Source organism: Mustela nigripes, chromosome 2 (assembly GCF_022355385.1).
Source record: "Mustela nigripes isolate SB6536 chromosome 2, MUSNIG.SB6536, whole genome shotgun sequence".
NCBI lineage: Eukaryota > Metazoa > Chordata > Mammalia > Carnivora > Mustelidae > Mustela > Mustela nigripes.
Genome location: NC_081558.1, coordinates 211,294,740 through 211,318,841, shown reverse-complemented (window position 1 = coordinate 211,318,841; position 24,102 = coordinate 211,294,740). Strand labels below are relative to the sequence as shown.

Here is a 24,102-nt window from a genome sequence, read left to right as displayed (position 1 = left end):
ACTCAGTTCTATTCCATTGATCTGTCTTCCTGTCCTTATGCCAATTGTTGACTTTTGAACCCCTCGTTTCCTGGGTGAGCAAGTTCCCTCAAGGCAGTGGTGGCTTGCCTCATGGGAATTCCCTTTCCCCTTGTAGGGTCACGATTTACCCCAGTGCTGGGCCCGCCATGCTTCATTATCTAATCATTTCTTCAGTGCTTTCAAGGTGATGTTTTATTGATGTTATCAGCACTTTCTCATTGTTCAGCAGAAGTTAGTTCTAAAAACTTAACCTATCGGTATAAAAAATGGAATTCAAAATTATTTATTTCCAATTATGAGATTTGGGGCAGTGTATTCCTGAGATGATTTGTTTTGGGAAGTAGGGAAATTCTTCATGGCACCTTTAAAAAAGACCACTCTATCCACTTGCTTTTTTTTAAAAAATTATTTTTATTAACATATAATGTGTTATTTGCCCCAGAGGTACAGGTCTGTGAATCATCAGGCTGACACACTTCACAGCACTCACCGTAGCGCATACCCTCTCCAGTGTCCATCACACAACCTAGCCACTTGCTTTTAAAGCCAGATTCGGGGCACCTGGGTGGCTCAGTGGGTTAAGCTGCTGCCTTCCGCTCAGGTCATGATCTCAGGGTCCTGGGATCGAGTCCCACATCAGGCTCTCTGCTCAGCAGGGAGCCTGCTTCCCCCTCTCTCTCTGCTTGCCTCTCTGCTACTTGTGACCTGTCTGTCAAATAAATAAATAAAATCTTAAAAAAAAAAATAAAGCCAGATTCATAATAGCCAAAAATGGTGGCTTTCATCAGTTGAGCACTCTGCTGTCCCAGGCTCTCTGCTGGTGGCGTTATGTACTCTGGCATCTCGTTAACGCAGCAAACCCACAGGATGCCTGGTGCTCATATCATTATTCCAGCTCTATGAATGAGGAAGCTGGGACTCCAGACATTCTGAGACTTGCCTGAGGGCGCGCAACTAAGAAGAATCCAGGTGGACCCAGACCCAGGTCCTTGACTCCAGAGTCAGGCTCCTAACCCCCCCCCCACCCCCGAGCTCGCCTTCTCATCCAGGGTTCACATCCTTCTCTTAGAAAAACTGGACCCTGTCAAGGACGGAGTTTTTTCTGCTGTCACGTTCCCTGCCCCCTTGTGGGGGGAATGTGCATTGGGCTAGGCTGTTGCTCTCTGGAGGGTCCTTGTCAGTTGTTTTCCCAGTTGTAGGAATCGAGGGGAAGGCCCATGTGGAACTTGCTGGGCTGAGGCTGCAGGGCTGAGGTGTGCAGCGCGTGGGAGCGCCAGAGAGAGCTCGGGGCCCAGGACGGGGAAGTGCACACACGTGCCTTGGGGGTCCCAGTGCAGCTGGTCTCAGACCACACCAGGGCAAAGCTGGTCTACAGGTTACATTATAAATCACTGGATATTGTGGACCAGTTGCTTTCTCCTATTTCCTGTTACTAAAGGGCACACCGATGTATTTCCATGTCTGGAAAATGGCCCTTTCCCCTTTCAGCTCCTTGCAAAGCAGTGCAGCCTTCAACTGCTTGCTCTTAAAAGAGAGGGACGGGGTCACTGGGGGATGGGCATCACGGAGGCACAGGAGGTGATGAGCGCGGGGTGTTACACGCGACTGATCAATTATTATTTTTCTTTTTCCCAAAGATTTTTTTAAAAAAATTTCTTTATTCGACACAGAGAGAGATCACAAGTAGGCAGAGAGGCAGGCAGAGGGAGAGGAGGAAGCAGGCTCCCCACCGAGCAGAAAGCCCTATGTGGGGCTCGATCCTAGGACCCTGAGATCATGACCCGAGCCGAAGGCAGAGCCTTTAACCTACTGAGCCACCCAGGCGCCCCATCGACTAATCAATTATTGAACGCCACACATGTTGGCTAATTGAATTTAAATACAAAATTAAAAAAAAAAAAAAAAGAGACGGTTGTATGTAGTGCTTAGGGAGCCGTGTTGTCAGAAACAAGAATGTTAGAGCCAGGACAACTTTGATGGTAATATAATGCAATCTCCAGTAACTCACTAGGTTTGACTGTCACTTTGGGGTGGGAACTGAAGGGAAAAGTATCTGCTTATTTTAGAGAAGAACAATCTCACTGTCTTTCTCTTCCTCCTCCCTCCCTCGTGTTTTCTCAGACCGTGAAGTGGTCGGACTGCTGTTTGCCGTTAGCTTACAGACCTGGGGACCCTTACCAGTTAATCGCCGAAGCAAGCGTGGATGACTTCAGTAAGCTGGGCGTGGCGTTCCTGGAAGACAGACTCCAGATGGCTGATGGATTGGTACCTCAAAAGATCGTTTGTACGTGACCCTGGAAGTGTTTCCTTTGGGGGCACCTGGCTGGCTCGGTCAGAAGAGCAGGCAACTCGTGATCTCTTGGTCATGAGTTCGAGCCCCATGTTGGGTATAGAGACTACTTAACTAAATAAAAACTTAAAAAAAAGAAATATTTCTGTCTTGTCAGGAGACCATTGGTTATTAGCTTAAAGACTGTTGAACCCTCGTGTTCAATGTGGCATAAAGCAAATGCTTATCTTCAGTTTAATGTGGTCAGTAGGTTGGATAGAATTATAACTGTATGAGATTCATACATGTGTATTAGTTTTTTAAAAATATTTAGATATTTATCTAAATATCCCTAAGTATATTGATAGTGTTTTTCAAATTCTTTTTTTCTTTTTTTTTTTTGAGTGGGCTCCATGTTGGGCCTAACATGGGGCTTGAACTCACAACTCTGAGATCAAGACCTGAACTGAGATCAAGAATCAGACCCTTAACCATCGGAGCTACCCAGGTGCCCCAGTGCTTTTAAAATTTTTAAACAAGGATTTCCCATAATTGCATTATCCACAAGATGGCGTGCAAATGTAGAACCCATATAGTATTTGCTTTCCACAGTCTAAACAGTGTAACAAGTTCCTAGACTGGAGTTTGACTGAATGGAAAGCACAGTGTTACTACAAAGTTCTAATTCTAAGAGTTTTTTAATATATATGTGTGTGTGTGTGTGTGTGTGTGTGTGTGTGTGTGTGTCACAATATTTTGGGATACATCTTTTTTCAGGAAACATGCAAAATGTTCTTTCTTTTTTTGTTTTTTTTAAAAAATATTTTATTTATTTATTTGACAGAGAGAGATCACAAGCAGGCAGAGAGGCAGGCAGAGAGAGAGAGGAAGGGAAGCAGGCTCCCTGCTGAGCAGAGAGCCTGATGTGGGGCTCGATCCCAGGACCCTGAGATCATGACCTGAGCCGAAGGCAGAGGCCTCAATCCACTGAGCCACCCAGGCGCCCCCAAAATATTCTTTCTTAATTAGACTTAAAAATTGAGTTTCTATGTCCTTGAAAGTCTTCATTGGTATCTTGAGCAAATGAGTGTTACCAGCTCCGGAAATCTTGTAACTCATTTAATCTCCCCATTTGGCATGTTCGTGTGCCTGATACGATGTCAGGTGCGTAGCAAGGGCCCATCAGTGTGTTTTGAATCAGTGATTGTAAACTTCTATTCAGGTCCTGAGATAGGATCCTGGGACGACCCTTTCCCCCACACTGATCCTAAGAAGTGTCCCTCCCAACAGCCCCTTCTGCGTGGGCTCTGCCTGGGTATGCTAGATGTGTGCCTTTTTTGTTTCTCAGTTTCCTTATAGGAGACTGACACCCAAGCAGTCGATTCTGTAAGTAAGTAGGTAGTTCCCTCTCACATCTCCCACTTTGTTCGCCAGCCGGGAAAGGGACCTGGGGCTTCCTGATTCACAAGGGAAAGGTGTTGTGGAGATGTGGGATTTGGAATTTCACTCCGGGGAAGGTCGGGCGCACCCTCCCAGAAGGTGGGAGCAGTGCCGGGTTCCGGTTCCGACGGAGAGGTTCCAGTGAAGGCCGCAGACTTGTGGTGGGGATGCAGGTGGGCGCCGAGGGCAGGCTGCCCTGCAGCGGGTGTCACGGAGTGCAGAGAGCGCCGGCTGGTTTTGAACTGATGATTGTCTTTTCTGTTCGTGTTTTAGCGGTGCACCTGCAGGACTGTACTCTGAAGGCCCTTGAGGATCAGGCCTCAGACCAGCAAGCCCAGACCCTAAAGCTGAATCCCAAACCTTCCACTGAGACTCAGCCTGAGTCCGACGTTATGGCATGTGTGGGTAGAGAGGACCCCAAGGTTCTTGGTGCAGAACCCACTCTGGGGAAAGGGGGTGCCTCTGGCAGCGAGCCTGCTGGGGACCGTGACAGAGAAGTGGGCTCCGTCGAGCACTGTCCCCTCCATCTGTCTAGCTGCCACGAGTGTCTCGAGCTTGAGAACAGCACCATCGAATCTGTCAAGTTTGCATCTGCAGAGAACATTCCAGATCTTCCCTACGATCACAGTGGCAGTTTGGAGGATGTTGCTGGTGACACCCACCTGGAGAGAGAAGGGAGGAGAGTCAACGTCACGGGAAAGGCCCCCAACATTCTCTTCTATGTGGGCTCTGCCCCCCAGGAATCCCTGGGCAGGTTCCAGGAGATCCGGTCTGTTCTGGCTGACTGTGTGGACGCTGACAGCTATACACTCTACCACCTGTCACGGGAAAGTGCTCTCAGAGACCCGTGGTCAGACAACTGTCTGTTGTTGGTCGTTGCCACCCGGGAGGCTATTCCCGAAGACCTGGCCCAGAAGTTCATGGCCTACCTTTCCCAGGGAGGGAAGGTGTTAGGCCTGTGTTCATCCTTTGCGTTTGCTGGCTTCCAGGTGGTGAGGAAGAGCGTGCTCCAGGAAACAGTCCAGAACTTGGTTTTCTCCAAGGCTGACCAGACCCAGGTGAAGCTCAGTATCCTGAGCAGTGGCTACGTTTACGAGGAAGGCCCCGGGGAGCGCCGCAGCCTGGGCAAGCTCCAGGGTCACCTGGAGAATGAAGACAAGGACAGGCTGATAGTGCAGGTGCCTTTCGGAGAACATGGAGGAGAAGCTGTCCTTTGCCAGGTACGGAGCTGGCATCGTGTGGGGATCTCTGGGGACCTGACAGCGAGTTTGCTCTTTAAGACCGAACACCAAAAGGGTTAAGAGTCTGTGCTCTGTGGGGCACTTCGGATCCCTGGCTGGGAGTTTTTGCTGATGCTGAATAGGTTTAGATGAGGGCTTTCCTGCCACATGAATATCCGATTTCACCAAAACACTCGGGATGGAGGAACAAAGCAGAAGGTGTTGTGGCTGATTAAGGGCTGCTGGTTAACCGAGAGTTAGAAAATTCTCTCATTTTGATCTATGCTGGTAATAAGCTTTCCAAAATGCATTTGTCTACTCTCTTATCTCAAAGCACACTGTGGTTGATATACTCAAACCTTTTAATTAATGTGGGGAGTTGAGAGCACCTTGGGCTGGTGATTTTTGGTGCTAATAACCCTCACATTACAACCTTGTAGTCGATGGCGGGGGTTGTGTGAATGCCCACCAACTGTGCAGTAGTGAGTGTGGAAAACTTACCAAGTCCTAGTTCTTTCATGATTTTGTCAGTCTTTAAGTGCCGAGAAAATTTCAGGTAGGATATTGAAGCGGCTTAAATTTATGGCACATTAATACAACTGACCCTTGAATAACATGGCTTTGAACCACGTAGGTCCACTTGTGCGGCATTTTTGGGTTAAATACGATATAGTACTGTGAATGTATTCTCTGTTCTGCATGGTTTTCTGAATAGTTTTCTGCAGCTTACTTTATTGTAAGAATAGAGTATATAATATGTATAATATACAAAATGATTGATCATGTTATCGGTGAGGCTCCCGGTTAACACTAGGCTGTTAGTAATTAAGTTTTTGGAGAGTTGAAGTTATATGCGGACTTTCCACTGCACAGAGAGGCCGGTGCCCCTCACCCCCACAGTTGTTCAAGGCTCAGCTCTATATAGGTGAGGAGAAAGTGGAAAGGGAAAGGAAGGGACAGGCTACCCCCCCTTCCCAAATCCTTTGGCTCATCTCCTGATTTTTTGTCCCCACTTTCTTTTTCCTGTTCCTTTTTTTGTTTGTGAAGCTGGTGGGAGCAGGATAGACTGTTTCCAAATTCCTGATCATCGACTGCAAACTTTTTAATGCTTTAAGGTGGAAAGTTTTTGTTAGAGTTAGATGAGCCCTTGTGCTTAAGGATTTGTTATCTAAACAGAAAGTTAAGTAGATGTAGATATTTTACCCAAATGAGTGTTAGAGATTTTATTTTATTATAGGGATTTTTTTTTTTTTTTATTGAGTTGGAGAATCGTTTCCTTTTCTTGTTATTTATTTTCATTTCATATGCTGTCCTAGGAGCTAAGACTCTTGGCTTTTCTGACCAAACATTCTTCAGGGGGTCATAAATTTCTTCCTTTACTATCCCAAAGCCCATTCATTTGTTCTTAAGATAATGCTCAGGCAAAGATGCATATAATTAAGAAATCTGGACAGCAGGATAGATGAATGATACAAGCCAAGCAGGTTTCACGTAGGCCGCAAAGCACATGAATCCATTTGGAGGCCTAATACATGTTCCTCTTATCATTTCTCTGTGAAGATGGTAACTATAGCAACCGTGCATTCTCAGAAAATCCACTTAAAAACCCGACTTCCTAGAGCCGTATTTCAGTTTTGAATAGTGACTTTTACCACCCCGGTGCGCAGACTTGTACTAGAAAATTGATTCGGCACCGCTGCAATCCATTCTCTGAGTGACGTGGCCACTGCACTTGCCGCACATTTAAATTGACCCCGTTACCGTCATAAAATTTGATACTGCAGGCATTGGTCTAGAAAAAAAAAAAAAAGGCAATACGATGCAGCTTCAAAAATCAGATTCAGAGGATTAGAATGTCGTTTTTGATTTTAAATGACTTCCAGTCTCTGTGTGACAGGGTCACTGCTTTTGGCTCAGACAATACCTCGCCGCCGGGAGCGGCCAGTGAATGTTCCCGTGGGCTGGTTAGTTTCCTCTTTCCCTGGTCAATTTCACAGTCTTCATCTCTAATAAATTGAGTAATGATGTAACCCAGTAAGAGGGGCAGAGCACTTCAAGGGCAAACCACAGCCGTGCGGTGGGCGGTGGTCTGGCGGCCAAGGAGCGGCCTGGGCACGCCTTGACTGCCCGTCTCGAGGAGGAAGGACGTTCTGGTGTGCTTGCTGTGACGATTGCGTTTGCAGGGGAGGTTTACGGCTGAAGGTTAATGTTGACATTGGATCATTGAATGGACCAGGACTTTGGCACGAAGTTGCCCACATGGACTTAAAAGTACTTTATTTCCTCATCCCTGGCGCTGCTGACGTTTCAGGCGGATCCCGTTTTGTCATGGAGCCCTCCGGGCCATGCCCTGTAGGGTGTTAGCGGCCTGCTACCCACTACATGCTGCCGATAAGCAGCTAACCGCCTTCCACTCCGTCCATCTGGGATTGGAGACGTTTTAGTTCAAAAGGCCTTAACTTTACAAGAAGCCGAGGTGTAGAAACGGGCCCATCAGTATGGCAACAGTATTCTAGCTGGGGGATGAGGCGTGTGTTGGGGCCCACGGAGGACCAGGAGTGCAAATCCCGAAGCAGGCGCTGTCCGTCCTGTGACCTGAGGTATAGGGCAGGAGGAGGTCTCACTGCTTCTGTTGTCAAAGCAGCAACTGTCCAAAGCCTGCAAAAGCCCTCCTCACACAATGCCAGTGGTTGTTCATTCATTCTTTCTTAAAATTTTAAAATTTTTATTTTTTTAAGATTTTATTTATTTATTTGACAGAGAGAGATCACAAGTAGGCAGAGAGGCAGGCAGAGAGAGAGAGAGAGAGAGGAGGAAGCAGGCTCCCCAATGAGCAGAGAGCCCGACGCGGGTCTCCATCTCAGGACCCTGGGATCGTGACCTGAGCTGAAGGCAGAGGCTTTAACCCACTGAGCCATCCAGGAGCCCCTCTTAATTTTTTAAAAAGATTTTATTTATTTGAGAAAGAGAGCGAGAGAGAACACAAGCAGGAGGGGCAGAGGGAGAGGGAGAAGCAGAGTCCCCCTGAGCAGGAAGCCTGACGTGGGGTTTGATCCCAGGACCCTGAGATCGTGACCGGAGCTGAAGGTAGACACCTAACCCGCTGAGCCCCCAGGCCCCCGGTGGCTGTCCTCTCTCTTACCTCCTGGAGCTCTGGAGGTCTGCTTGTAGGGTGAGCCCTCCTTTTCCTCCTGGGCCTCGCTCATGTGTGACTGTGGGTTCCACATATCTCACTCCGGGTGCTTCTTGGATCTTCTGTGTTCACTCAGCCTGGGGTGCTCGTGTGCCATTCCTCACGCTCACGCCCTCTCCTCTGGGCCCAGGTCGGGGAAGAACATCACTCATTTTATTTCTGCCACCTGTAAGGGGTCATCTCCAGGAGAACCACTGGCTTTGTCCGCTGGGGAGGAGAGGCCGCAGTTAGGGAGAGAATGAAGGGATGAAAGGGACCCGGAATCGGATGCCTTGAAGGATTTCCCTCCTCTGCCTGAGTCTCTCTCCACAGCTGTTTGGAGGACAGACTCACTCCTGCCCCTGGACGACAGGAACAGCCCTCCGCTGGCCTGCCGTAGCGTGGGACATGCTGGACCGTTCTATGAACCTTTTCAAAATTGGCATCAGCTTTGCACATTTGGACCATTTTGGACAGGACATTTGGACAGTGTTTTTGACTTGGTTAAGTCTTTGGTGGGAATTGAGAGAGATTACATTGCCTGAAGGCTGACCTCTTGCTTTTTGTTTTCATCATGCTCCTGTAACATCAGTTCAGGAGCTCTGAGTACAACAGAAATCCACAGCTCATCCCTGGCAAAAGCGAAATAAAGCCAACATGCTTAGGTTGCTCAGTATTCTGGCACCTTCCAAGGCTCTAATGGCCAGTTAAAATTTGATCTCAAGAGGACGAGAAGTTCTAGTCTGTTTCTTTATACCAAAGCACATACCACTGATTGGAAATTTCTAGCTGAAAGGAGCTGGAAGTTCTAGCATGTTCCTTCAGAACAAGACAGTTGATTTGTGGGGCTCTTTTATTATTGTTTTTTAAAAAGATTTTATTTATTAGAGAGAGAGAGAGAGCATGAGCAGGGGGAGGGGCAGAGGGATAAGCAGACTCGTGCTGAGAAGGGAGCCAGATGTGGGGCTCGGTCCCAGAAACCCTGAAATCAAGACCTGAGCCCAAGGCAGATGCTGAACTGACTGAACCTCCCAGGCGCCGCTAGATGGGGCTGTTTTAATTTTAAGTGGACCACAAAACCTGAACTAGATAAATGAAGTCCTGAATCTTAAATTCAATCCAGGTGAGAGAGGGTGGTGGGACGGGCATTTCTGGGGTCCCTCAAACCCCACTTCTTCGATTTGAATGCCTGCAAACACGCTTACAAAGGTGAACGATGTTCCTCTCCTTCCTGATATTGTTTCCCGGTGGTCATGACTTACATGTAGGGTGCGAGTTTTCAAATGACCGATCGCGCCTCCTGGAGTTCAAGAGCGACTTTATTATTATTATTATTTTTTAAAGATTTTATTTATTTGACAGACTGAGATCACAAGTAGGCAGCGAGGCAGGCAGAGAAAGAGGAGGAAGCAGGCTCTTCACTGAGCAGAGAGCCTGATGCGGGACTCGATCCCAGGACCCTGAGATCATGACCTGAGCTGAAGGCAGAGGCTTAACCCACTGAACCACCCAGGCGCCTCTTCAAGAGTGACTTTAGTTGGCGTCTCAGCACAATCCTATTTCTAAGTTTTTTTTTGTTTCTTTTTTTAACATAATGCATCACTTATTTCTGGGGTACATGTCCGTGATTCATCATTCTCATACAATTCACAGCACTCACCACAACACGTACCCTCTCCAGTGGCCATCACCCAGCCACCCCACGCCTCCAGCAACCCTCAGTAAGCATTAAGAGTCTCTTATGGTTTGTGGTCTGTCAACTAATCAAGTTAAGCAACTTGCCCAGGGTCCCCCGGCTGGTTAGTGGTACAAGTTGGAACCCAGACAGAGTCTGATTCCTGTCCAGGCTCATGTTCCAGCACCGCCTTTCCGCCCGACAGCCGCGATTTCAGTCGGCTCCTTTGAATCTTTTTACTGCTTGTCATGACTCTCCAAACGGTCAAGTTCAACGTTTACATACTGTTGATGATCAGAAGGATTTCTGCTGAGGTTTTCAGAAACACAGGTTAGGAGGCTGTTTCTCCTAAGGTCGGCAGGTGTCCCCAATTCACGACTTAACGAATTGGTGTCTTTTTCCCTCAGGCGCACTTAGAACTGCCTCCCAGTTCTGCATCGGTGCGAGCCCCGGAAGACTTTGATCTGCTCAAATCAAGCAATATCAGAAGATATGAAGTCCTTAGGGAGATCCTGACAACGCTCGGCCTAAACTGTGACATAAAACAAGTTCCTGCCTTAACACCTCTTTACTTGCTGCCTGTGGCCGAGGTGAGTGTCTGCTCCGGCGGAAGGGGACACCTCGGTCGTCTCTCTTCCAAATGGTGTCCCTGTTGTTTCTCCGTGGTCTCGATTTTGATCTCTGTTTCTCTTTAGCCTTCGGGGTCGGGAACCATCTTAAAGATATCCAAGTATAACTGGTATTTTGGGGGTTTGTGTGCAAGGGAAGGAGGGAAGACTGTTGGAGTTTAGAAGTTGTTCTGTCTGAAAGGTCACGGCCTATCCACGTTAGGGGGCAAAGGGTCACTCTTTCATGTATCAAGAGTGTGTTTGGAAACCACAGTTGATTCATTTGGGATTAAAGACCTTTGTTTTGATCCGGGTCTTTCTCAGGGAATGTTTGGATGGGAACAATCCCAAGTTTCCTTTCATTCGTGCAGATGTCTGCCATCTTGTGGCAGAAGGGGCTCCGAGTTCAGTTCCTAGGGCTTAGGGGTGTCTAAAAGGAAAATGCCCGCGGAGCTGGGAAGGTATTCAGGAGTTTTCCTGGACTTTGTCTGCATTTGATGCCTGTGGTTGTTATCTGGTTTGGGCAGTTTGCCAGATTCTCTGGGGTGTCTCCTCCTGCTAACCCCTTTGCTTTGCCAAGCTGTCGGTTTCTTACTAATTGTGGCAAATTATTTGGAGGTCTTCTTTCTATCTCCCCTGATAGGGAAATTTGTGAATTTAGTGTGATACAACCCTGCAGTTTCAGCAAGTGCTTGATCATCGCAGTGAATTTAAACACCAGACGTACCTGCTCGCGCTTGAAAAGAACAAACTTGGGGCGCCTGGGAGGCTTAGTCTTAAAGCCTCTGCCTTCAGCTCAGGTCATGATCCCAGGGTCCTGGGATCGAGCCCCGCATTGGGCTCTCTGATCAGCAGGGAACCTGCTTCCTCCTCTCTCTCTGCCTGCTTGTGATCTCTATCCCTCAAATAAATAAGTAAAATCTTAAAAAAAAAAAAAAATAGGATACCTTATGGGATTGTATGAAGTTCACAAGAAATAATATGTGTGAAAATTTGGTACTAATTATATAATTTAAAAGACAGTCCAATTATTAATATTACTAGATAATTGATAGGTTACGTGTGTATAATATACCCAAAAGTGCCTGATACCTAAAAAGATGCTGGGTAATGTTGTAAATTTTAAAAATGAATGATATTGTAACAGATGATTTTTTTGCATTTAGGAAGTATCCCTTTATTGCGTTTTCATTATGGTTTTTAGTCAGTTTGCACTCTCATTTTATTTTCTTATTAAAATTTTTTTTCCAAGTTTATCTATTTTAGTAATCTCTTTACCCAGTGTGGGACTCGAACTTACAACCCCCAAGATCAGGAGTCCCGTGTTCTTCTGACTGAGCCAGCCAGGTGCCCAGGACTCTTTTTAATGGGTGCTCTTGGGGATTCATGGTATGACTTTGGTTGTGCCTTTATCTCGGGACTCAGGACTCCACATCGTCTGTCTCTATTTTTAATGTTCAGTTAATAGGAGGAAAAGCATCAGATCCATCTTGTGACTTGTATTAAAATAAAGTGGGTCCTCAGAACTTCCCCTCCTATACATAGCCCCCCTGCCATCCTCCCACAGTGGAGGGATGGGGCAGAGCCTCGTGGGTAAGGGTTACTGGTCCCAGGGGAGCTGTGACTGTTACTTTCCTAAATCTTCTCTCTCCTTCCTTTCCTGGTCTTAGAGGGCCAAGACTGGATATGTGAGGAAAGGTCTGCTGTTCTGAGGTGCCAGAGCGAGATAGACCAGGCTGGCCCTTGGCAGTGCTCTATGGTCTTTCCTGGGAGTTCCGGCCACACTGGTCTTGGGACTCACCCCTCTGGATGTATCAGTGAGGAGGAAACCGTGTTCTCAAGGTTGAAACTCTAGGCATTTCTGTGGTTCTTTAGGGTGGGTATGACCTGAAACACCTAAGCAGAGGGTTTGTGTTGTGTGTCTGCTTATATTACTGTACCAGTAGATGCTTCCTAGTTTTGTCTGTTCCGTTCTTCAGACTGCCTGTGGGTGTGGGGATACATTTCTCCTAGTGATTGGCGACCCTCACTCACAAACCTTGGGAATGAAGTGTTGAATGAGATTAAAGCAAGTTATTTGTTCTATATGTGGACACACAGATGCCTCACACAGACTCCAAGCCTACCAGGTTCCTCTTCACATAATAACTTGGGGAAAGAGCAAGTTTCAGAAACGTTCTTTTTCCATTTTCGGATTTTCCCATTGGTCTGGTTGCTCTCAGATCTTTACTGCGGATTGCTTTTTCTCCCGACTGCTCTTCTCCAACTTCCTTTTCTCTTGGGGAGCCCAAGGCACCGAGGGTGTGAACGTGCGGTTGCTGTGTGTGTCCTCGTTTCTTCGTTTTATCGACTCCTGCTAGGAGATTTTGAACCTGCGGTTAAAGGAAATACAAGAATTCAGAGAGTTAGAGTATGTTTTCCCGAAATACACTTAATCGTGCAATGAATGTGAAGGTAGACTGAGCCCCACCTCGATGGCCTTTCTGGAGGCAGCTGCATAATTCCTTGGGGTTGTCTCCTTATGCCAACCTGGAGACATCTGGGAGCATCTTCTAGCCCTTCATTGTGCGGGTGGCTCAGCGTTTGCAGAGCGTTTGGGATGACAGACTGGGAAGAGAGCTGGTTGGTACGTTCTGTTTAGTTTTCTTTCCTGCAGCCTTCCTACTAGATCTCATGTATCTGCCTGGAATTAAGGCACGTGGAGAGGATGTTGGCCTCCCGGCATCTGTACCCCACGGCCCATCCTTAGATCCGTCCCCTACAGGCCCGGCAGTTTCCATGCCTGCGCCGGCTCAGGCTCCCGGAATCCACGCTGTGCTGTTGGGAATCGGCCGCCTCTCACCGCATGGTGTCGCTGCAGAGCTAGGCTGCCCGGGGAACAGACACCCCTGGACTGGAAGCCCTTCCGAGACTTTTTTTCCCTCTCTGCACCAGCTCCGCATATTCCGCTGTATTGGTGGCACTTTCTTGTGGGTCTGCAGGAAATCTTTCAGCGCCACAGTTAACAGTCATCCTTCCTCAGGCATCTTGCTGTGTCCTAGCACCGTTCGAGGATGGAACGTGAAAGAATACAGTAAGCACGCGAGTGACCCGAATGGTTTCGCTGCCTACCAGCTGTGTTTGCAGAGCTCGGTAGTGCAAAGTACAGAAGATTTACGAGGTACCTGGGAGCTTCCCCGTTACTGCCATACAAATGGAAAACAGTAAGATGGTGATCGAGGTAGGAAAAAACCCTCCCCCAAAGCACAGTCCACTCTCGGCCTTTGCTGGGGGTGTGTTCTGAGACCTTTCCCTGCACCCACACGCCCCAGCAGCATGTGATTTCCCCTGTAAAATCCAGTCACGTGTGGCCTCATTCGAGTCCCCATGCACGACACCGTGAGGAAGCAGGGCTCTGCTGAGGCCCGCCCCTGGGGGACCAGGGACTTCCCTTTTAACCAAAACTCCCAGGGGCAGGATTGAAATTCAGGTCTCAGCAAAATTAGCTCTGTCAAAGCAAACAAAACCCACCCGTGGACACCACAGACGTGTCTATAGAAAAGGGACTGGAGGGAAATCCAGATTCTAGGGTATATTTCTGGATGGTGGGTTCGGGATGGTGATACTAAACTTCTGTATTTTCTTTTCTTTTCTTTTCTTTTTTTTTTTTTTAAAGATTTTATTTCTTTATTTGACAGACAGAGATCACAAGTAGTCAGAGAGACAGGCAGAGAGAGAGGGGGAGGCAGGCTCCCCACTGAGCAGAGAGCCCAATGCGGGGCTTGATCCCAGGACCCTGGGATCATGACCTGAGCTGAAGGCAGAGGCTTAACACACTGAGCTACCCAGGTGCCCCTAAACTTCTATATTTTCTAAATTTTCTGTAACATACATGTATCATTTTTGTAACGAGCAAAACCACTTATTCAAAATGCACACGGGAGTACTCTTACTGGACTCGGAAGGCATCCCAGAAACAGTCACAGCTTGAGTGTTAAGAGGCAAGGATTTAAAAAAAAAAAAAAAAGGATGTGTGTAGGTATTGATGGTTTATTTAATATTTCGCATCTATTAATTACTCTAACGGCGTTAGCTTTGTTAGTAATGACCTAACTCTAGTGGACGGCCAGTGACGGCTACACTGCTGGGTTTAATCGCGGCTCTCTTTCTTGTGTGGGTGCCCCGGGGGCCGCAGCACTGAATTCACACCTGTGGGCGGAAGGTGCTTCTGGGGGTCCTGGGGTTCCTGGTGGAAGCTCGTCATTGAGTGTCCCCACCCCTGCTGGGATGTTCCTTCAAGGAACCCCTTTCACTGTTTCTCAGAGAAGACCACAGCTGTGCTGACGTCTACACAGGGAGCCCTCTAAAACAGATTAACTTCCTTCCTGGAGGTGAGACCAGAGTGAGAGGCTCAGAGGACACATGGCTGACCCCAGATTTCTGGGCGGCCACCACACTGACCTCCTGCCACCGGTGTTGCCGCTGGTGCTGCGGGAAGGTAGCAGGAATACACCTTCCTGTAGGGGACCCGTGTGTGTGTGTGTGTGTGTGTGTGTGTGGCCCCAATTGGATAGAAAAACACAGCTCATTCCCTTGCAGCACCTGAAGTCCCATGGAAAAACTGGCCCTCTTATTTCCATTTCTTTGGGCTCTGTTTCCATTTTTGTCTCTGCCGGGCGAGGGTGTGCATGAGCTCGAGGGTTTGCACTTGGAGGGGAAGTTGGTTGATGGGGACAAGCCAGGATGGGATCTCAGAAGGTCCCTTTTGATCCTGCAGGCTGACCCCGGAGAGAGGGGAGAGCATGGGACTGCACACAGCCTGCCTGGCACATTCCCTTATCCTGGGACACCACTGCTTGGGGTCTGGGGCTTTCTGAAACGACAAAGCTGCCATTCTTTTGGGCGTTCCTTATGGCTGGTAGCTGATGGTCCGGAGGCATCCGGAGGCAGGCAGGATGTTGGCAGGAGTCCTGCCCGAGAGAGGGTATGCGGAGAGGGCAGGCCGTTCCTATGCCTCCAGGTGGAGATATAACCATAACAAGAAGGGACAACTGGGGTTCTTTTTAAAGCAGCCATGCAGAGATTGTCATGTTGTGTGTACGTGTGTAATTTCGCTAGTGTGGGTGTTGTGGGATGGGTCCTCTACGCTTTAAAACAAAAACTAGTATCACATTTCATTTGGATTCAGCCCCAGATCATTTGCCGTGGAATGCCCTTCCCCCACCCAGAAAGCAGGTAGGAGTCGTTCCGATATCTGTAAATGTATTAAAATTTCTGAGTGCGGTCCCTTCCATCCTGGGGGTTGCTCTTCTGATGCTGGTGGCTTTAGGAAGAAGCCGAGACTAAATCATACCACAGGGTCCTTATTCCTCCTTCTTTAATTGATCTCCTCGTTTAGCAAACATCTGGAGGCCTACCGTGCTTGAGACCTTTCTGTGGAAGTTTCTGGAAAACAGCCACTTTCCCATCTCGTGGCACGCGGTGTAGGTAACCAGGTGCCTCCCCAGGTGTCTACAGCCTCGTCTGGCTCTCACGGTGGCCCTGACAGGTGGGAAGCCAGGGCAGGGGTCCTCACCCCTTGGGAGAGCAAGCCGGGCTGTGGAGAAGGGAAGCATCTCATGTATTTTTTGGAGTTCATTAAAATTCTCTAATTTAAAAGAAAACAAAACTTGCTTTTCGTGTCTTAGCGTAGTGTTTGGCACGACACGCTCCCTCCCTCTGCCTTTCCTCTTAGTTCTGAATCTCAAAGAAGTGTGGTGAGATGGAAACTTCTAGTGTTACTTTAGCACACAGCTTAGAAAATAATTTTTCGAGATCCAAATTAGAGAGAAACTCAGAATTCCAGGTGCGCCCTGAATGGCGTCTGACATGTGGCTGACGGCGGTGGGAGAGCTATTTTATAATACGGCCCGAGCTAGAGAGCAGCTGGCAGATTAAAGCCAACATTTAAAAGCTTTTATAGCTATGAATGTTTAGGAGTCTTTCATACACCTTTCTCTCCTTTCTTTCTTCCTTCGCCTAAACTGGAAATGTTTTGTTTCTGTTAACCGACTTCCTGTTGTGGAACATAATACCTGTGGCAAAGGTGACATGGATGGGTTTTGACACTGACATGCAGAAGAGATAATACGCGGGGTGTTTTCCTTAGCTGCCTTTCTGTTTAAGTCTGGCTTTCTCCGGGGGAGGCTTTTAAACAGCTACTGTAGAGACCGACTGGTTATTTGCATGTTATTTTCACAAGTGTGTTTCCAATGGACTCCTGCAGAGTAAATATGTCCGGGCCGCAGCCCAGGCAGGGACTGATAAGGTGCCCGTGGGAGAGACCGGTGGGCGCAGTTCTGGGTGTTTTCCACTCTGAGTGGGTGCTGTTCTAGTTCAGGTCTCCCCAGCTGGCCTGGGAAAGAGGGGCAGGCGAGGGGGAGTGTCTCTCCCTGCCGATTCCTTTGCGGGGGGTAGCACCCTATCTAGGAAGGGCCCTTTTATTTCCTCAGACTATTTATATCCACTGCTTATGCAGTCACGGATCCATGGATGGGAAACAGGCCCTTTTGGAATAAAAAGTCCTCCAAGACCAAATGCTTTCTGTCTCCTACACCAGCTCCCCTAATAGCTGCCATGTGTGAGCGGGTACGGATTATGGCCTTGCCTCCCGGGGAAGCCGATTGAAGCTGTCTCTAGGAGTCTTGCAATGTTCTTAGGGGCAGATTTTTGTCTCCCAGGCCTAAAAAGTGCATCCCAGGGAATGAGCCCATGCTGGCCCCGGGCTGGAGGGCACGGCCACGGGGCCCGCTGGAGCTCAGGTGTGGAGCTGTGGGGCCCGTGGTGGCTGCCGTGGCACTGGGCACCGAGACCTGAGCACCGTCCATAACCCTCCGCAGTTTTCAGGTGTGGGAATGACAGACGGGGAGCACATTCTGTTGCCATTCATGCTCCGAATTTGGGAATGTCGCTCCGAGAATTGTGCTGTCTTGAAAAAATGTTGATCACGTTCTGGGGTTTCAAAACCGGGATTTGTGGCCCTGGACGGTGTGTGATCTCGTTTCCCCTGCCTGAGCGGGTAGAGACAAGCCAGGTGCCAGGGTGGTGGTGGTGGTCCTGGACCTCCGCAGGGAGACTGGCTGGGGCCGTCCAGGCGAAGATCTCTCTGGCTTCCTTGAGAAAGCGGGCCAGCTTGGCAGCAGGAAAACTCGGCTAAGGTTAGTCTGTCTGTCTGTCTCCTGTTCTTGGAGATAAGAGAATGCTGTAATCACGCTCCGTGTGTTCTCGTTCTGGCTCCCCGTAGCTGCCTATAAGTGGGTGCATTTCTCCCGATGCTGCTGTGCCGAGGTTGGCCACACGCAGCCTTCCAGATACTGGATGTTTCTAGAAAAACTCTCTATTATTCTCCTGCTTGTGTTGTATTTTTCTTTCTTAAAACATTTTCTGGCTTTGGTTTAATTATATAATCAGTGGAAGCACTGGAGTATAGACTGTAATTTTGGTTCTTATTGCTTGTTGGAGATCCTGGCCCTCATAAAAAATTCTAGAGGTCAGACCCCATTGGGTGACTTGAGGAATGTGGCTTTGGATGAAAACATTCTAGCCTTTAGAATATTTGTTTCAATGGATATTTTTTAGTGGTATTTGAATCTTTACAATTTTAACATGTGAATTAACCTATAACAAAATTATAAATGAATGAATAAATTGAATATGTGCCTATATTCCTGTGTTTGCCTTAACTAAAACTTCTAGAAAATGCTATAAGATTGCTGAAATAGAACCTTCCTATGCAGAGAGGTCTTTTTCCCGAGGATGAGAAAAGAGCTAGGTGAAAATATCTATAGATTCCTACTAAGAAGGAAACGTACTTTCCCACTGGCACACGGAGATGGACAACAGAATCTGGTGCTGTGGGTGTAAGTTCTCGTGTGTGTCTCCTGCGCTTGTGTCTGGGTGTGGGGAGGTAGGGCTTCTGGGTAAGAGAAGGGTCGTGTTGGCCCTCGGCTCTCATACCTCCACGGTTTAAATTCAGATTGTAAATGGAATCTCTTGCAAAGACGGACTGGTACCGGGTGAGGCTTTTCTGTGCCCTGAACTATGGAAACGTGTAGTTTAAACCCACTTGCCTCCCGTAGGCAAAGTAAAATTTGGCAATGAAAAGGAAAATTAGAAGCGGGTATTCTTCTAAGAAAACTTGTAAAGTTTTCCTTTTCTAACGCCATAGGAAAGTATTTGACAAGTTGTTTTCTTGTCTTTGAGGAGAAACAGATCCTCCACACGGCCGTTTATTAGTCAGTAACTGGATGATGGCACCATTTACACGCCTCCCTGTTTTTATCCTCAGTAAATAAGGAAACAGGGGTTTTAAAAGAAACACCAAATTGTGGTTCCATAAATTAAAAAATGATGCTCCTTTTTTTTTTTTTTTAAGATTTTATTTATTTGAGAGAAGGAGCGTGTGAACATGCCAGGGAGAGGAGCAGAGGCAGAGGGAGAGGGAGAAGCAGGCTTCCCGCTGAGCAGGGAGCCCAACACAGGCCCCGTCCCATGGGGACTCTGAGATCATGACCTGAGCCCAAAGCAGAACCAGCTGAACCACCCAGGCACCCCGATGCTCTGTTTTTTTGAGGGATCTTTCTGCCTTAGAATTGCCTAGATTGGTGCTTTCTGCAGGCGTGAAGATTGAAGTTTTTCCTCTGGCTTTTTTAGTCTGTGAAGTGTCTTAAAAGTCCAAGGTCTGTGATTTTGAAGAGTCTCCTCTTTTGCATGTATTTTGTTTCGGTGACGGGATTACACGTGCTGTCTCCGAGTTTATCCGGCAAAGGTGGCTTTTTAAAGGACAGCCCAGTGTCACCAGATTCTCCGGACCAAATCTTCTCTGTTGTGTTGTGGGAGGGCAGATGAGATGACCTTTCACATTCTTTCCAGAACTCCGGTATTGATGCTGGGCCCAGCAAAACAATCAGATGCAAAACAAACAAAGAAACCCCAAAACAAACAAACAAAACTTTTAAATAGTTCCTTTGGATGCATTTTTTGGTAAGAGTTTGTGGTTAATACCATTTTCATCTTTCATTTTTATTCAGTCTGAAATCATCGGTAGGTGCCTTTGCACAGTTAATTTAAGTGAAAGACTGTCTTGCCCTCCGCTTTCTTTTCTTTACTTCGGGTTCTTTCTCAGATTGGTTTTGCTGTTAACTTAAGAATTATCAATGCAGTGCATAGGAGCCTCAAATTTACAACCAAGTTACAGTCTCAAAATCTGTGTGCTGAATTGGCTGTTTTAAAAATGGGGTGATTTGGGGACACCTGGGTGGCTCAGTTGGTTAAGCAGCTGCCTTCGGCTCAGGTCGTGATCCCAGTGTCCTGGGATCGAGTCCCACATCGGGCTCCTTGCTCCGCAGGGAGCCTGCTTCTCCCTCTGACTCTGCCTTCCACTCTGTCTGCCTGTGCTCGCTCTCACTCTCTCTCTCTCTGACAAATAAATAAATAAAATCTTTAAAAAAAATGTTTTAAAAAGAAATGGGGTGATTTGTGTCCATGGGGTTTCCTTACCAGCCCGCGTATGTTCTCACGCCCCCAGTACAGTTCAGTGCTATCTTGTGATGCTGTCCCTGTCCGAAGCTGGCCTAGCGGATCCCAAATGCACTGGGAGCACACAGGACGTCTCTTTCCACCTCTCCAGGCTTTGGCTCAGCACGCAACAGCTCTGTTTCAGACGTCCCCGAAACGGTCCTGTCGGACACCTTGTAATAACCGTGCCACATGTGTGTCCTTACAGGGGATCCGTGCATTTGTGTTGGGAGGTTAATACTTTCCTCATATTTAAGAAAAAAATTTTTTTTTCTTTTTCGTAGTAACTGTTGGACTGTACCCACTCGTCAAAGGAAACGTTTTGCAGAAAATTTCAAATTAAAAAAAAAATGTTAAAAAAAAAAAGAAAAAGATAAAATTTCAAATGTGCAGAAGTCAACAGAAAATGTAGTGAACTCAAGAACACAATCATTCTGCTTCACAGATTTCTGTTCTGGCCAGTTTTACTTCATCTCCTCCTGCTTACTCCTTCTCCATATTATTTTGAAGCAAATCCTACTTCTATTAGACCCTTCTCCTGTACATATTTTAGCGTGTGTTTCTAAAAGACGAGAGTTCTGTTTAAAGTCCTAACTGGCATACCGCCGATACGCCTAGAATAAACCCGTTCCTTCGTGTAATCTTGTACCCAGCTGGCGCTCCGTTTTCGGATGAGATGTCTTTAAAGAGGGGCCGTGTTGTCTGTGCAATGTGTAGTGGCACGTTTGTTCGCTTATACGACAGATGCAAGAAGGAAGCCACTCGGTACAAGCCTGTGTAACTTTTTGGGGCAACTGATTTAGAAAGTAGATTTCTGTGTCACTTGAAATGCCATTTTTTAGCCCTCGTTATGAGGCTGTTCTGAAAATAGCAGCAAACGGTCATTTGCAGTAGCGTGCAACACAACCGTGCCTACAAATACGGCCGATGTGTCTGGTGCCCGTGCGTTCCGAGCTGGGCAGGAGTTTCTCTCTCTCTCCCTTCTGCACGAGAAGCCCTGGTTTCTTCGGTGGGGACGGCATTGATTTTTCCTCCGTATGCTCTCAGTTCAGGTTGATGTTTGGCCTTTGACCCAGCCACTTTCTTACAATAAACAGTTTGTTGATGAGAGCAGCTGCCCACCAGATTGTTTCCAGATTGTTCTCTGCTGGCTGAGGACGGAGTGCACCTTACGAAGAAGTGGGCTCGGAGCTTGTGGCTTCCCCTTCTTACAGGGTCTCCCCCTCTGAAGCTCACTGTCAGCCCAAGAACATTCTCCGAGTTGCATTCAGTAAAACAGTGAATCCACAGCGCGAGAAATCGGGCTTCCCTTACAGTCTTGACTATTTTATTTTATTCTTTGAAGGACTGATAGCATTTTCTAGAAGTTTCTGCCACATGGAGCAATTCCTTGTATTCCTGTAAGAATTCCCAGTCTTCGGTGTGTGGAAATTAGGGTGATGCTGTGTCAGGAAGCAGACAGGACACGCTTTACTTTCCATAGGAGTCTGCGCTCCTTGACTGGGTACAGATTTTCTACATGATTAAGGAATGAGGTGAACTTTCCAACCAAGATCAGTATTACCTGCCTGGTATTATTACCTTGCCCTTTCAAAATGAATTCTCATTTTTTTTTTTTTCTACTTTTGAAAGATAGTACCACTTTTTTTTTTTAATGCAAGTGACAATTTAATGCAAATGACTTGGTGATTTACGTGACCCAAAGGTGCACCATAGTTTGAATTTTTGCTGCTTCCCTAATCACCCCTCAGCTGTTACCTGGAGTGGACTGTCCGCTTGCAGCAACCTTCATTAAGGCAAGGTCGGAGCTTTCAAGCATCAGAGCCAACACTTTTCACTAAACTGGCCACCAGGGGCTGCTGTCAGAATGGTGAGTCTGAGCTCACCTCCCCAGAGGCAAGTTTACTTTCTCTACAACCAGTAAATTTTGTTAGGCTACCAATCCTGGTTGCAAACCTCAGGTCTCACGCTGTAGCCTCCAGTCACCAAGCATGCTTACAGCTGTATCCCTTCCAGCCAGGTATTACGTAGGGCCTGGACCCAATTCAAGACCCAAGATTAAGACTTGCGTGTTTTTTATTCAGTGCCAATAAGCTGTTATTAATTCACTGATTCCACATTGACAGAAAAGCTTCACAAACGTACTGGGGTTTGTGTTCAGGGAGAGCAGGTCCTGCGTTTGGACCGTTCCAGATCCGGGCCTCTGGAGGAAGGGCCCATGACAATGGCAATGTGGATTTTTGGGGAGGCGTTCTCACCCAGAGTGGCCTTAGCATCCGTGCCCCAAGGCAGGGGTCATGCTGAGTCAACTACAATGTGAAACGCTAGAAGGTGTTTTTGGTGGTGGTTTTGTGGGGTTTTTTAAATTTTTAGTTTTTTGTTACAAAGGCTGTGTCTCCGATGATTCCCAGGATTGATGGCAGAACAAAATACACTGTGGATGCCGGAGCCAGAGGGCACTTAGAGCCTCAGGAGCAAATCCCTTCGTTTGACTTCAGCTTTTTATTAAAAAAAAAAAAAAAGAAGAAAGAAAATCTAAGAAAGGGTGAAAGGGCAGTACATAAACCACATGTAGCCTTCACCTTGGTTCACCCTTGTTAACATTTTGCTATATTTTCTTGATAAAATTAAGGGTTTTTTTTGGGGGGTGGGGAAGATGTATACTTTACTGCCTTTAAGTAAAGCACAAAGCACACAACTTGTAAGTTATTTATGGGCACATGATGCCTTGACATCTTTGCTTCTAGGACTTGGCAAGAGAGCGGTGCTAGTTTGTACTTGGCCTTGGGCTTGTTTTCTTTCTTTGACGTAAAGCCGGTAGCTTATTGGTTTGCAGTGGTTCAGGATGGCTGGTCATCACCCAACGGGGCTGTGCCAGCCCATCCTCACACTGGCCAGCGTGTCTAAAATTCTTACGCGATATCTTAAAAATCCTGAATTACAAAACATAAAACATCTTGGAGCCACGTGTTAGGAGGGCAACTGGTTGATCTTTTATGCCCAGCAGAGGTTTTCTACCCCCGATATAGGGAAACTCCACTGATGTCCACGTCATGAGTACAGGATTTACAATTTTTCTTTCAACTTTCTAAGCCAAGTATTGTGACTTGGGAACTTTAGATCTGATTGCTTGCTTCCATAAGAACTTTTTTCTTTTTGGTAAACCGTAAGTAGTATACGGACATTGTTGTATTATTTATGTGACTATCTGTCTGCCCCATTAAACTGTAACACAAGATCATTGGAAAGCAAGGCCCATATGTTGTTAATCTTTATGCCTCTTCCCAGTATTTGGCCTAGAGCAGGCATTTAGTGAGAGCGTTTTGTTTGAACACTTACGAAGCATTTTGGCTTCTCCCACTAATGTGTCCTGAAACGCTTCCCCTGCTCCGGGGTCTGGGACACCCGAGGGGCCTCGGGGGACAGGCTGGCAGCAAACAGCCCACCCAGCTCAGACTGACTGCCCGTCCACTCTAGTTCTGTCACCATTTATTCAGGTATGATGGGCATTTCATAAACAACCACGTGAAACCGTTTAAAAGAATCGGCTGTTGAGGACCAGTGACAAGGCGGAGTTCAGGAGAACTGTGGAAGGGTTTTATCTGTCATTAACCTGCTTTCCTATCTAGAAACTACTGTGTTCATGCTGGTGAGTCAGCGGCTCCTTGCTGGGAACTAGGAGTACCTTCTGTGAACGCAGGGAGGACAGTGTCCTGTGCTCCTCCCCGGCCCCCATGGTGTGCCTGGGGGTTCTCTGAGCTGTCCCTGTGACAGCCCTTGAGCAGGTGAATCTTTGCTAAGAGTGGCCTGGAGCAGGAGGCTCCTGGCCTTCTCCAAAGTCACCTCCGGCCGGCTCGGTCACTCCTTTCCAGGTACCATGTATTTCTTCCTTTTGGAATCCCCAAGATGCCAGCATGGTTTTCACTGAGCATTCAGCATTGGTCATTTGAGGAAACTGAGGCCCGGAGCAGGCAGTGCCAGCCGGCTGGCCGGTAGCCCAGCTGCTGAACCCGATTCTGCACCGGGGTCCGGGGTCTGTGGCTTCCCCTCCCAGCGCACTTGAGGGCCAGAGGCCGGGCTGGCTGGAAGTGCGTCCAGTTGGAGATGGGTCCTCGCCGTCAGCCGGCGCCTGGCCCAGCATTGTGGGTCACCACTGCGGGCGT

General features: G+C 47.6%; 1 protein-coding gene across 1 annotated transcript in view; it reads left to right on the top strand.

The window, feature by feature from the left end:
• HLCS (holocarboxylase synthetase) overlaps nucleotides 1-24,102 on the top strand; it is a 206,952-nt gene that overhangs the window by 16,586 nt on the left and 166,264 nt on the right. Inside the window, exons 3-5 of the mRNA XM_059392331.1 lie at nucleotides 2,143-2,305; nucleotides 4,004-4,950; nucleotides 10,205-10,387. Of these exons, the coding sequence (XP_059248314.1) occupies nucleotides 2,143-2,305; nucleotides 4,004-4,950; nucleotides 10,205-10,387 (1,293 nt within the window). The remainder of the gene's footprint in view (nucleotides 1-2,142; nucleotides 2,306-4,003; nucleotides 4,951-10,204; nucleotides 10,388-24,102) is intronic.